Genomic DNA, 13,996 nt, shown 5'->3' on the forward strand with positions numbered 1-13,996 from the left:
CCCATAAAACATGGAAACACAACATGTGTGTGTGTGTGTGTGTGTGTGTGTGTGTGTGTGTGTGTGTGTGTGTGTGTGTGTGTGTGTGTGTGTGAGAGTGTCACAGTCTAAAGTGCTTTGAATACCACTAAGGTTAAAAAGGCTCTATATACATGCAGACCATTTACCATTACAAAATTCTAAAAAAAAATTGTCTTCCAAATACAATTAATTCCTAACTTTTTCTGACTTCTTTAACAAAACATACAGTGAAAATGTGTTTTTGTGTTTCATGCCTTTGTAAGTGCCTTTTTTATTTCATTCAGTAACAGATAAATAGCAAGTAAAACTTGGAGTGGTGGTGGTGTAGTGGGCTAAAGCACTGAACTGGTAATCAGAAGGTCGCTGGTTCTATCCCTACAGCCATCACCATTGTGTCCTTGAGCAAGGCACTTAACTCCAGGTTGCTCTGGGGCGGGATTGTCCCTGTAATAAGTGCTCTGTAAGTCACTTTGGATAAATGCATATGACATCAAATAAACAAGAGTTACGTCAGAGGTAATCCAAAAGTGATCGGATACAATCCAAGAGATTACATATTACATGTTATTTGTAATCCATACCAGATTACAATTCAGAAGTAATAAGTAGTTTGACTCAATTGCATCTTTCACAGTGTGTCATGGGAGTGGGCGGTCGCTGCAGAGCTCGTTTGCCCTAGTTTGTCCGCCACTGTTCTCTTATTAGTGGATTTTCCTCTGTTGGATCATGGGTTTTGTAGACATTTTTTAATAATGAAGCTGAAATAATGCCCACATTATTGATTAACAAACTCAGCTCATGGTAGGTCTGTCTTTAAAGGTTAGCGTACAAATACATTTTATAAGCTAAATGTTACTCACTATTCCAAATGGATAAAATCAGGTCTTGCCTTACTCATAAATATGTCACATTATGGTATTAAAATGGTTTGCGAATGTCATTTCATGTTGACTTTAATGCTTTGATTGACCAGCAATTTCATCACTATGTTGATACTAAATGAATGATGCTGATTGCTTCATGTCATGTTCTCTCTCTCATCTTGATCTTTTACAGAGATTGTCTGGGCAAAACATTAACCCCACCCTCCAAATGTTCGGCCAGTCAATTTCCGGCAATGTGGACATGGATGGGAATGGATATCCAGGTTTGGCTTTACTTTAGACACTTGGCTCATCTCACTCATATTAACACTGAAAATGTTAACCACCCACATACAGTGAGAACTACAACGGGTGCCAGACCACTTACTATTTAGCTTTTATAATATGTGTAAAGATGTTACAATGTTTTCTGGAAGATCCAGTACTAGATCCAGATATACCGTACATACATTATACTGTAAATAAATGAAGAAGATTGGTCAAGGCCAGTTCAGATTGCAATGCAATAACAACTACTCAGAACAAGTTAGCAACCACAAAAGCAATGCCCTTGCATAGAAGGACACAAAAAACTAAAAAGTTTTGCACAGGCTCGCACCACTCCCATTTTCATCATGAAATCAAATGTATTAGTCGTATTACAGTGCAACGTAGCACAAACGTCCCAATACGGTTCAACTCATCTTTTCTTTTCAGAAGAATGCAGGAAATGACAGAACTAATTATATGATGGATAATGTTCCATGCAGCACTAATCCCAGGAATGCAGATTAAGTGTATGCTTAATTTTCTTGACACGTTCATCTACTGAGCCGAACTCATAACGCTGTGGCCAGCAAGCATTTTGTTTACAGCATTCCACAGTGGATGCTAACACACTTAAACAAACTTACAGACATAAAAAGAAACAAAGAAGGAGTCATTTTCCATTAGCAAAACAGTTAGCGCTTGATAAATGGCATATATAGCAGTTTGCATGAAAGTAAGTGTAATGAAATGTTTTATTATTCCATTGAAGTGCACTTCAGATATTATGAATATATTTTCTGACCTTCCTGTTAAACGTTTTGCTTCAATTTCAGATATAACAATAGGGGCGTTCATGTCTGACAGTGTGGTGTTACTAAGGTGAGATCTTTAAATCTGGCAAGGGCTAGTATTCACATTTCATTAAACACTAACTGACCTGTCCTTTCTGTTTCTATGTGAAAGATCCAGACCAGTTATATCAGTAGACGTCTCTATCTTCCTGCCCATCTCTATCAACATCACAGTACCGCAGTGTCATGAAGGTCCTCAGCATCTCAACTGCTTTAACGTCACAGTCTGCATGAGCTTTAGAGGGAAACACGTTCCTGGACACATAGGTGAGGGTAACCTTTAAATTGGTGATCTAAATGGTAAATGGTCTGCACTTATATAGCGTCTTTTTAAGCCTTAACAGTATTCAAAGCGCTTTACACTGTGACTCATTCACCCATTCACACACACATTCATACACGGCGGCAGAGCTGCCATGCAAGGTGCTAGCCTGCCATTGGGAGCAACTTGGGGTTCAGTGTCTTGCCCAAGGACACTTCGGCATGTGGAGTCGTGTGGGCCGGGATTCGAACCACCAACCCTGCGATTAGTGGCCGACCCGCTCTACCACCTTAAAAGTGCAGACATACATATTTACACTCTCGCTCACACTTACGGGCAATTTAGAGTCTCCAATTAACTTAACCTGTATGTCTTTTGGACTGTGGGGGAAACCGGAGCACCCGGAGGAAACCTACACGAACACGGGGAGAACATGCAAACTCCACACAGAAAGGCCCAGTTGAACCGGGACTCAAACCTGGGACCTTCTTACATTTACATTTATGCATTTGGCAGACGCTTTTTATCCAAAGCGACTTACAGAGCACTTATTACAGGGACAATCCCACCCGGAGCAACCTGGAGTTAAGTGCCTTGCTCAAGGACACAATGGTGGTGGCTGTGGGGATTTAACCAGCGACCTTCTGATTACCAGATTACCAGTTATGTGCTTTAGACCACTACACCACTCCCACTCCAATACACTGTTCTTACAGTGATACCCACTGACACATTACTTTTTTATATAATTAATCGCACTGAATTATCGTGTTAAATCAGTAGAACTATTTACAATATAGTCATGGTCTGATAGTTACTGTATTTTTTCATAGTACATCAAACTCTTTAGTTTCAAAATATAGAGGACATTGTTGTGAATCCTTAAATTGCGTACTACCTCAAATGGTTATAAAGTAACCTCTTCAGTTCTTAAACCATACGAAAATCTAAACCAGGGAGAGTAGTATGTTATTTCAGTTGAAATATGAAGTGTAGTAATGACATTCGTATTTATTAAATCTAGGCTGTTATTTTTAATAGTCGACACGAGACTGACTTCATGTCTCTTAACCTACCGGTTACAGACACTGTGCAGTCATGGGGCGTAGATTTCTTATGATTCGTTGACATCTTGTTTAGCCTATGGGTGTGGCCACTTTTTGCTGAGTGGGTGTGGTCTTATGGGAGATGGAGTATTTAAAGGGGGGTGGTACATAATGAGAGGTTTCAGGGAAAAACAGAGCACTAGTGTTAGCTGCGCTTGGCATCCACACTGGAAAGAGCTGCAGCACCTTGTGTTAAGGTGACGCCCGGGTTTCATTGACTGGGGTGAGCTCATAGTGTGCTCACAGCTGGACATATAAAAAGAACAATCCCATGCACTGGTCCAGGAGTGCCTTCATACACACAGACATTCATTAGTGGAACACCCTGTGAGACCAATAGAGTAATAATAGCTCTTACATACTTCATGCAAGTACGTGTATGAGTAGGTGTGCGCTTGGCCAATGTATTGCCGATCCATGGTCCAGTTGAACATACTGACAGTTCACACTAGATCCTCTATAGCGCCCCTTGCAGCAGTGTTGAGAATGCACCACATACTTGCATTGTGTTACAGTTTGAACACAGTAATGCACTAAATAGATCTTGCATGGCTTGAAGTGCCTGCGTTTCTGTACTTGTGTAAAGGATGTGTCTTATAGCCCAGCAATTTAAGGCTGTAATATGTAAGATGTAATATGGAAGAACTTATTTAAAGGTGAAGTGTGTCATTTTTGCACCGAGAAGACTCCAAACAGAATAGCAAAATGAATATGTTTTTATAAGATGAAATATTTATAATATGAAAAAATACACCCTTTTTCTTTAAATTACAAATTTGTTATTATATATACATATCTTCTAACTGAAATGTGCATGTCTATCTTTCTCCTCAGAGCTGTTGTACAATCTAACGGCTGATTCAGATAAGAGACACAAAGGTCTACCGCCCCGGGTGTATTTCTCAAATGGCGGAGAGCAGATGGGTGTTGTGAGTCAGCGTTTCGACCTAGAAATCAATCGACAGCAGTGCCATCGGTACACGTCCTTCGTAAGGGTGAGTGTTCCTTTGATTTCAGAGTATTTCACATGTTCTACAACTTCAAGCATCAGGGATGTGGCCCATTTTCATGGAGGTCTCAACACTTCAGAATTCAGGCCAGTCCATGTGATGTTGTTTGCTCTTGTCCTCGGCTGACCGGGTGTCTTTTCTCTCCCATGACCCGTGGTGCACTCAACCCTGCTCTGGAGCTCAGGACATGTTGTGCAGAACTTTACTTCACTCAAGTCAACACACAGACCAAATATGTCCATGTGTATTTTTATGTAATTCCTTTCAAATACACTGCCTTGCAAATGGAAAGTCATCAATGTGAAACCCAAAAGTGACCTTTCTGCAAACATTAGTCACCCTCGTGTCAGTCCAAGTCCTCTGTCGAACACACAAGGGTATTACAAACATACTACAAAACAAGGTAGAAAGTGTAAAAGTAGTCCATACAACTCGTACACTATATTACAAATCTTCTAAAGCCATACAAAAAGTTTGTGTGAGCAACTGTCTGAAATTTAAAGCGATAGTTATCCAAAAAATGACAGATCTCTCATCATTTACTCACCCTAATGCCGTCTCAAACTCGAATGACATAACACAAATGAAGATATTTTGAAGGATGATATGAGGTCCAGAACTTCTCATCAAGATTTTTAGTGAATAAAGACTTACATTTTTGCTCTGTTTCTTGCTCAAAACCAATCATATTACTTCAGAAGATATGGATGACCATTTGAGTCATATGAATTACTTTTATGCTGCATTTATGTGCTTTTTGGAGCTTGAACCTTTTAGACCCCTTTGACCTACATTTGTTTGGACAAATGCACATCATACATCCTTCAAAATATCTTGGTTTTGGTTCCATAAAAGAAAGAAAGTCATATGAGTTTGACTAAATGATCTGAGAATGAACATTTCTAGGTGATCTGTCCCTTTAAGTCATCCTTTTTTTTTTTAAATGGCAGGTTTCAGGCCATCAGTGGTGTCAGATGGAATATACGCTAATGCAGATGAGATTTTAGAGCTTTTGGCACATCATTTCAGCAAATAATTGTGTTCCACAGAAGACAGTAATGCATATGGTTTTGGAAAAACATGACTGTGAGTAAATGTTGACAGATTTAGCATTTTTATGTAAACTATTCCTTTAAGTAGCTATTCACTTTAAAGCTGTGCTTCAAAGGATGCCAAACAAATTTGTTTTGCCGAAGTTAAAAGCTTGCATCAAACTCACAAACATGTGGGAGCTCTTGCGGTTTTACTCAAAAAGGAATTTAAACAAGTGACGATAGTAAGAGATAATAGATGTGGCGCATCACAATAAAATGCCGACCATCAGGTGACAAACCATTGGGTACCTTTGAAATGTAACATTCTTAATGAAAGACTTCATTTTACGACTTGTCGAGAGACAGTCGTCATTGTGGCCACACAGATAGCCTCTTGTGTGCTGGTAACTGGCTGGTATCATAGCATTCAGCACTGTGTACAGCTTCAGTATCCTCAGGGTGTTGCTGCTGTGGAGCTGTAGCTCAAACAAGAAGACCCTCACAAAGCCTGTAAATTTCACTGCCACTGCTTTACAAGCCTCTGCAGGCCACATCTCCATAGGGAAGCTTCTTACAGGAAGAGGTTGCCCGTTGCCAGGGTCCTGTTTTTCCTTTTTTGCTGAAAAGCACATGAAACAAATATGCATTAACCAGCAACATTCAACCACCTGACAATACAGTGCCAGATTTACTGATCTAGTCTTCCTACATTTACTCAAGTGCAGTCACACACTGTTTCCTTTTACATGCCATAAGACTGATGAGGATCATTCTATAAAGCGAGTGTCTTTTGTGTCCATCATTAACATGTGCATGAATAATTACTTTTACAATGGATAGCTGACACTCAGTTGTATTGTGTGTATTGTGTATATATATATATATATATATATATATATATATTTGAAAATGCTGGAAATGTTTTTCACCAATGTATGAAACCAAATTGGAAACAAAAAACATCATGGTTACTGTTGTAACCTCCGTTCCCCAAGGGAAGGAACGAGACGTTGTGTCAAATTAAGTGACACAAGGGGTCTTCCTGGGACGCCAAACGTACCTCTGAACCTGAGAAAAGGCCAATGTCAAGTTGGCAGACAGAATTTGCATGCCCCGCCCCGGACATACGGGTATAAAGGGAAGCGGGGCAGCGAGTGCCAGTCAGGATTTTGCACCGAGGAGCCGAAAATAAGGTACGGCCATTTACAGTGGTAGGTCTAGTGCTGTGGCAGGAGGGACATAGCGCCTCGTTCCTTCCCTCGGGGAACAGAGGTTCTATCGGGAAGACATGCAGGCTTGAGTGAAGTTTGAGATGCCATTTATTTGATAGATGTAAAAAGGGAGGTGATGTCTCTCTCTTTGGCATAGGCCCCGTCCGGCCGTCCGAGGGAGTTGTACCCGGAACAGTCATGTCCTGCCGGAGATAGGAGGCAGGGGCGAGGAGCCTACCCAACTGTGGGACAGGGCTCAACTTGTGGTGGTGGGGAGGTGGAGGTTGCCGTGTTAACACACCGAAACAGCAATGTGATAGATTGTGAGCGGACTTATAAAGCAATGGCTTACATGTGATTGGCTAGGAGTTACCCAGCTAATGATGTGATGATGTACTCCTGCTGGTCTTCCCGCTAGAACTACGCTCCACTTCCATTTACAATAACCTGCATGCTAGAGGCAACTGTGTCGGCTGCACGTAGCCTTCCCCAACGCCCCCAAAGAGAGGCCACATCCTGCCCAGTCTAGGGGGAGGTAACATGTGGCAAATACACCACGAGTGTTGTGAAGCCGGATGTGGGAAATGGCACGGTGGTAGGTCCAGCCTAATGAGGAGGAACTCTACAAGTACGGCGACCGGGGCACCGTACCGCAGGAAATACATGAGTTTGCCTGCAAAGGGAACTAAGCCCTTGGAGCCCGACCCCAGTACAGAGCACCTGTGACTCGTAGTGGGTATGGACGGGAATTGCTCTGCTGAATTCGCAGGCCAGAAGGCTAGGGAGGAGAACATCCAGGGAGCGACGCTTAGTGGCTAGCCTGGGATAGATGGCGCACTGGATCAACTTGGTGAAGGGCGCTGTGTGCAAGTGGAACACCCGGCCGCGTTACAGAGTTCTACCGGCTCGGACCTGACAAACACGGGACGAGACCGACTCAACCCTGAGATTGTAAAATCTGGCAAAGGTATTGGGTGTTGCCCAGCCCGCTGCTCTGCAGATGTCTGCTAAGGAGGTGCCGACGAGGATGCCACACTTCTCGTAGAGTATGCTTGGCTGTGAGCGGCGCCCGGAGCCGAGGTACCAGTCATCAAGCTGCAAAGGCTGTGGGGAGGATGGAGGGTTCCAGTCCGGGCAAGCATGTCGGCCATCTGCACGTCCACCTCAAACTGGGCGGGCTGGCCCGAAGGCGGCAGCACACTCGAGTCTTCCGTGTCAGACGCCTGGACGCTCTACGATGCAGCGGCGATGTCATCATCCAAGTCCAGGGGCTCAAGGGAGAATGCCGGCTGGCTGTGAGGTGAGCCGCACTCTTCACGAGATTGGACGGAAGCGAGCGAGCGTGTCGGGGGCGGGTGGTTCATGGGGATTTACCCGGCAAAACCGACCCCGTCGTTATTTTTAAATATTTAAAGATAACTATGTATCATAATTTCATCATTATATATTGAATTATTTTTATTTGAGGTGCTTTCTCAGCAAATATTTGTATATGCGATTAAATGCGATTAATCACGATTAATTAATCGGGATACCATGTAATTAATTTGATTAAAAATGTGTATCGATTGACAGCTCTAATATATATATATATATATATATATAATCTTAAATAGTCAACCGTGTTACCGTTACTTTGTAAAGTAAACAATTGATAACTGAAAACAGGGTATTTATAGAAATATCAACATTGAATTCAGTGAAATGATCTAGAAAACAAGGCTACTCATGTCTAAAAGAACTGTGTAACTGTCAACCCTCTTATTCTAAGTTTCATAATTATGACCTAAATTACATTCAAATCTATCAATTTAGCTTGAAAGGATCCAAAGCCAATTATTAACATGTTGTTAAATGTTTGTAGAAGGTTTGAAATGTCACACATCCTGATGCTTCGTATATTTATAGATAGTGTAGATTTGTAGCTGCATTTGTTTTCACTTGTGTACATTCAGTCAAGCACCGTGCAATCTTTGTCCCAGGCTGTAAATAACCCACGAGCACTGCTTGTTTATTGCACCTTTTTCACACATGTTAATATGGTATGAATCATCATAGTTTATTTGACGTTTAAGTATGTTGAAAGGATTGCGTTGGCTCAGGGAATCAGAGATATATTTTAGTGACTGCTTCATGAGTGAGAATTGTACCTGTAATGTCACTGATACTTTGCTCTCATATTCTGGATGGGCAGTAAGTTCTCCCATGCCATCTGGTCCTTGCCACAAGAGCTAACATCTCACTGGGTGATCCCTAATGGACTATGCAATGTAAACACCCTTCTGCTGGAGTAAAGACACTCATTTATCTTGAAGTCCCCACTTGTCTCGGTCGGTTTGACTTGAATCCTGCCTGTCTGTTGAGGGACTTCTGTAGTTGAAATGTTCAACAAAGAGAGGATTAGGTGTTTCCATGAGGATTTCGTCATTATAGTTTCCATATGGGAAGAAAAGAAAGCCTAACACCATGATTTACTCCATTATCTACTGGTGACTTGTTTAGTGGTGTTTGCTGAGGGACTATTGCCATTTCTCATACTTCAAGGTTTTTTTAAAGCCGATCTGATGATAAAACGGGCTTGCACAGAAGGAGGGACTTGAGCCATAAGGGGCTTTAGGGTAATTTTTTGTCAACTCAACAACAGGTTCCTGGGAAATCTTCTATTTTTAATAACTTTTTTTACTGGTGAAAGATAAACTTAAATGATGATGAAAGCCAAAATATTAAATACCATGGATTAATATTTATTGAGTCTTATATTATATTATTTGTAAAGGGTGTTCAAAATTGTTTATTTTTGTCTATGATTTGGAGCTAAACTACACGTCAAAGAATAACCATCGAAAAGTATCAGCACAATTATTTTATTTTTACACAGATATAGGGTAAGCCTTTTCCTAAAATCAGTTGACTTCAGCACCCCTGGTTACATAATGTAAGTTATTTACATTATGTAAACAAACCAAGAAAAAAAGTATTATCAAGTATTAAAGATATCTTAATATCCTTCCAGATTCTGGTTCAGAACAAGCTTTCCTTTTTGTATCTTCGTTTTTAAGGCCCTTTATGATTAAATCCCAGAGATATCGGACTGTCATAGTGGCTCCATCCGAAAATGTAAAAATTTTACCCAATGTCAGTGGTCGAAAAAATGTGTGTTTCCTGTGCAACAAGTGCAAATCTTGTTAAAACTAGAAATTTACCTTTTTTTATCTTCAGAAAAAGTGTTAACAAAATAGAGCAATACAGCCGTTGAAATTAGGTTGATTTGGATTAACCCTTTAGGGTTAGTAACCTCCTGGCAACCATCTAGCAATACCCTAGCAACTGTATAGCATCAACCTAGCAACCATCCTGTTTTGCGTGGGCAAGCATGTTTTCTCCAGAAAATGTAAATTTAAAAAATTCTAAAATGTAACATTTAAAATTCTACTTTCAATCTAGAATTTACATCACTAATTTTAGAATACATTCTGTATACAGTATACTAGAATTCCAAACTACTGAAAATGAGTGCTGTCAGTCTAATAAAAAAAACTTTAATCGCGATTAATCGCATAATTGTTTTAGTAGTTAATCGCGATTAATCACAGATTTTGAAAGTGTAGAAATGTGACACTATACAGTGGGTATCTGTTCAGAAAAGGCTTTCTACCACCACGATCACTGCGTGAATGGGTCTTTAGCAGCTATAGACAACTAAGGAGCGCTGAATGCCTCAATGTAATGACCGTTCAGTTGGAGGCAGTAAGTGCAAGTTAAGCTTGTTTTGCTAACTGCCATAAAAAGAAAATAAAGAGGAGAAAGAAGAAGAACAATAAACTTAAAAACACCACAACATGTATTTTCTGGCTAAATGTTGCAATGGAGACATGTGATAAAGACTTCACTGCAGCATTCAACGTTCACAAGGACATCTACGCATTGGAGAGTTATTTTCGTGCATTTATTAATTCACATTTCATTAGAGAGATTTATAATTTGTGAGTATTCTTATGCATATGCACAGACGTTATGAGCGAGCATCAATATATACAGATCATATACTATGCTTTCTTTTAATGTGTTGATAGGCAAGCCCGTATTTTCTATTTTTAAACAGGATTATCAAATGTAAATGAATTAATTTATATGTATACCATTGTGTTGTATCATGTTATATTCTCCTGGCAATAAAAACTAAAGAAAAAGTGAACAGAATCAATGAAATATTTGAAAAAGAATCACAATTTTCCATACATGAATTAGAGCAGAAGTTAGTACTGTGACCACATTATTTGTCCAATACATGCGTTTGAGTTTTACGCTAAACATGATAACCAGAAACGCTCTGCAGATCAAACCTGAACCGACAAGCTTTGTTATACATTTTCTGTCATAGTATTTTATTAATATTTGCCATTAACCAATGTTGCTTTAAAGTTTGATAATATTGATTGTTTTTCGGAGTGACTATTTGCTTTCAGATGTAACCCCAATAGTCTATCGGCAACATAGAAATACAAAACAAAGTGCATTGAGAGTGTCGCTCCAATGGTTTGGAGCGTAACGTCGGTGTGCCGGTGTTGTACGACCAGGGTTCGGTTCTGCATATGGCATATTATTTTTCTCATTCTGTTTTATTGACTTCACTCTTAATAGTTTCTTTATTACTGTTTAGAATAAATAAAACACAATATAAAGGTAGATTTACTGTAGTAATATTGTAGTAACCATGATTTTTTTTTTGATGGACTGCTCTTATATAGCACCTTTTTTAACCTTAGAGGTCACCAAAGCGCTTTACACTGTGTCCCATTCACACACACACACACTCATATACACACCACTGACAGCAGAGCTGCCATGCAAGGCGCTATCCTACCATCGGGAGCAACATGGTGTTTTGCCCAAGGACACTTCGGCATGTGGAGTCGTGTGGGCCGGGAATCGAACCGCCAACCCTGTGATTAGTGGCCAACACGCTCTACCACTAGCCACAGCCGCCCAATTTGATGATAACATATTTTATTTTTTTGTTACTATTAGAGGACATCAGGACAGATCCATGTTACCATGTTTAGTGCATTATTTTGGATTTTAGAACCCGTTTAACACTTTTTATTTAGACATTTTTCTTGAAACTTTTTTTTAACACGTTTTAAATACCCAGAGCTTCAGTGATTCACACCTTAACTCGATGGGGGGAGGAGGTGTTTAAATCTTATGTTTGAGCTGAAAAAGGTGCTAGTGGGGATGCTAATTACATTAGCAACATACATTGAAAAAATATATTTACACTAATAAATGTTCATTCAGTTACTGATTGATTTTATAATGTTGCATAATATTTGGGAGCAGCGTTTTGATGAGAATAAGATGTTCAGATTTCATACAGTGTCATAATCTGACAACACCATCGTATTGTGAACGTGATACACAAGTTAACGTGGCGTTACCATTGCTTGATAATGTGCACCATTTCACCCAGAATAAAGAAACTTAATTTGAACATAAAGATGCTTGTTACTATGATCACTGCCTGATAACTGATAACACTGTGTGAAGTTGTGCTGATCATGTTGCTTTTGTAACCAGATTGACTCTCCTGCTGTCAGATCAAAATTTTGTTTTGTTTTGTGTTATTCTGCCATTTGAGCTAATTATACCACCTATTTTCATCTGTACGTGGATGCCAACATTACGTAGTAAGTTTATTCAGAACTCAGCCCCAGTTAAACCGTAACACCGGCGAATGATGTAGAGGTAACCCCCACTATCACAGCGTGAGGGCAGGCATGATGCAAATAAAACAACAAACACACACCAGCAACATTTGGAAATAAAGGCCCAAACATACTTGATACGCGAGTATGCCAAGTCAGACGCACCTTGCTAAGCAAGCTCGATTCCACGTGTCATTGCTTAGTGAAATATGTCAGTGCTCAATTCATATCCCAACACAGGTATGTGCTGCATACTCTGCATTGCCTCAAGGGGCACTAGAGTGGATTTTCTGTTTTACATTTACATTTATGCATTTGGCAGACGCTTTTATCCAAAGCGACTTACAGCGCACTTATTACAGGGACAATCCCCAGGAGCAACCTGGAGTTAAGTGCCTTGCTCAAGGGCCCAACAGTGGCATCTTTGTGGTGCATGCGTTCGCCAAGCGTGCTTGTCTGTGTTCGCGTACTTGCGTGAAGTATGTTTCGGCTTTAAGTGAACCAATGAGAACAAATCTTGCTCAGATGTCCTGTTTGATATTTACACGTGTCGTTGGGCTCATTGTCTCGGTTCGCTCAGCTGCAGAGTGCGCAGTAATGTTCCTCACTATTGTGAACTACACTCACGCTATTATCAATTGATGCGAGTGTACATCTCCTGAGCTATCGGTCCACATATCACTTTCAAAGAACTTTATTTAAAAAAAACAAACCACACACACACACACACACACGCACACATATATACAGTGGGTACGGAAAGTATTCAGACCCCCTTAAATTTTTCACTCTTCGTTATATTGCAGCCATTTGCTAAAATCATTTAAGTTCATTTTTTTTTCCTCATTATTGTACACACAGCACCCCATATTGACAGAAAAACACAGAATTGTTGACATTTTTGCACATTTATTAAAAAAGAAAAACTGAAAAATCACATGGTCCTAAGTATTCAGACCCTTTGCTGTGACACTCATATATTTAACTCAGGTGCTGTCCATTTCTTCTGATCATCCTTGAGATGGTTCTACACCTTCAATTGAGTCCAGCTGTGTTTGATTATACTGATTGGACTTGATTAGGAAAGCCACACACCTGTCTATATAAGACCTTACAGCTCACAGTGCATGTCAGAGCAAATGAGAATCATGAGGTCAAAGGAACTGCCTGAAGAGCTCAGAGACAGAATTGTGGCAAGGCACAGATCTGGCCATGGTTACAAAAACATTTCTGCTGCCCTTAAGGTTCATAAGAGCACAGTGGCCTCCATAATCCTTAAATGGAAGACGTTTGGGATGACCAGAACCCTTCCTAGAGCTGGCCGTCCGGCCAAACTGAGCTATCGGGGGAGAAGAGCCTTGGTGAGAGAGGTAAAGAAGAACCCAAAGATCACTGTGGCTGAGCTCCAGAGATGCAGTCGGGAGATGGGAGAAAGTTGTAGTAAGTCAACCATCACTGCAGCCATCCACCAGTCGGGGCTTTATGGCAGAGTGGCCTGACGGAAGCCTCTCCTCAGTGCAAGACACATGAAAAAACACCTGAAGGACTCCAAGATGGTAATAAATAAGATTCTCTGGTCTGATGAGACCAAGATAGTATGTGTGGAGAAAACCAGGCACTGCTCATCACCTGTCCAATACAGTCTCACCAGTGAAGCATGGTG

At 40.5% G+C, this 13,996-nt stretch overlaps 1 protein-coding gene across 1 annotated transcript in view; it reads left to right on the top strand.

Annotated features, from left to right (window-relative positions):
• Positions 1–13,996, top strand: part of LOC127660432 (integrin alpha-9-like) — a 122,972-nt gene that overhangs the window by 40,958 nt on the left and 68,018 nt on the right. Inside the window, exons 12-15 of the mRNA XM_052150650.1 lie at positions 1,078–1,168; positions 1,988–2,033; positions 2,118–2,272; positions 4,208–4,368. Coding sequence (XP_052006610.1) covers positions 1,078–1,168; positions 1,988–2,033; positions 2,118–2,272; positions 4,208–4,368 — 453 coding nt within the window. The remainder of the gene's footprint in view (positions 1–1,077; positions 1,169–1,987; positions 2,034–2,117; positions 2,273–4,207; positions 4,369–13,996) is intronic.

This window comes from Xyrauchen texanus, chromosome 20 (assembly GCF_025860055.1).
Source record: "Xyrauchen texanus isolate HMW12.3.18 chromosome 20, RBS_HiC_50CHRs, whole genome shotgun sequence".
In the NCBI taxonomy this organism is placed as follows: Eukaryota; Metazoa; Chordata; class Actinopteri; order Cypriniformes; family Catostomidae; genus Xyrauchen; species Xyrauchen texanus.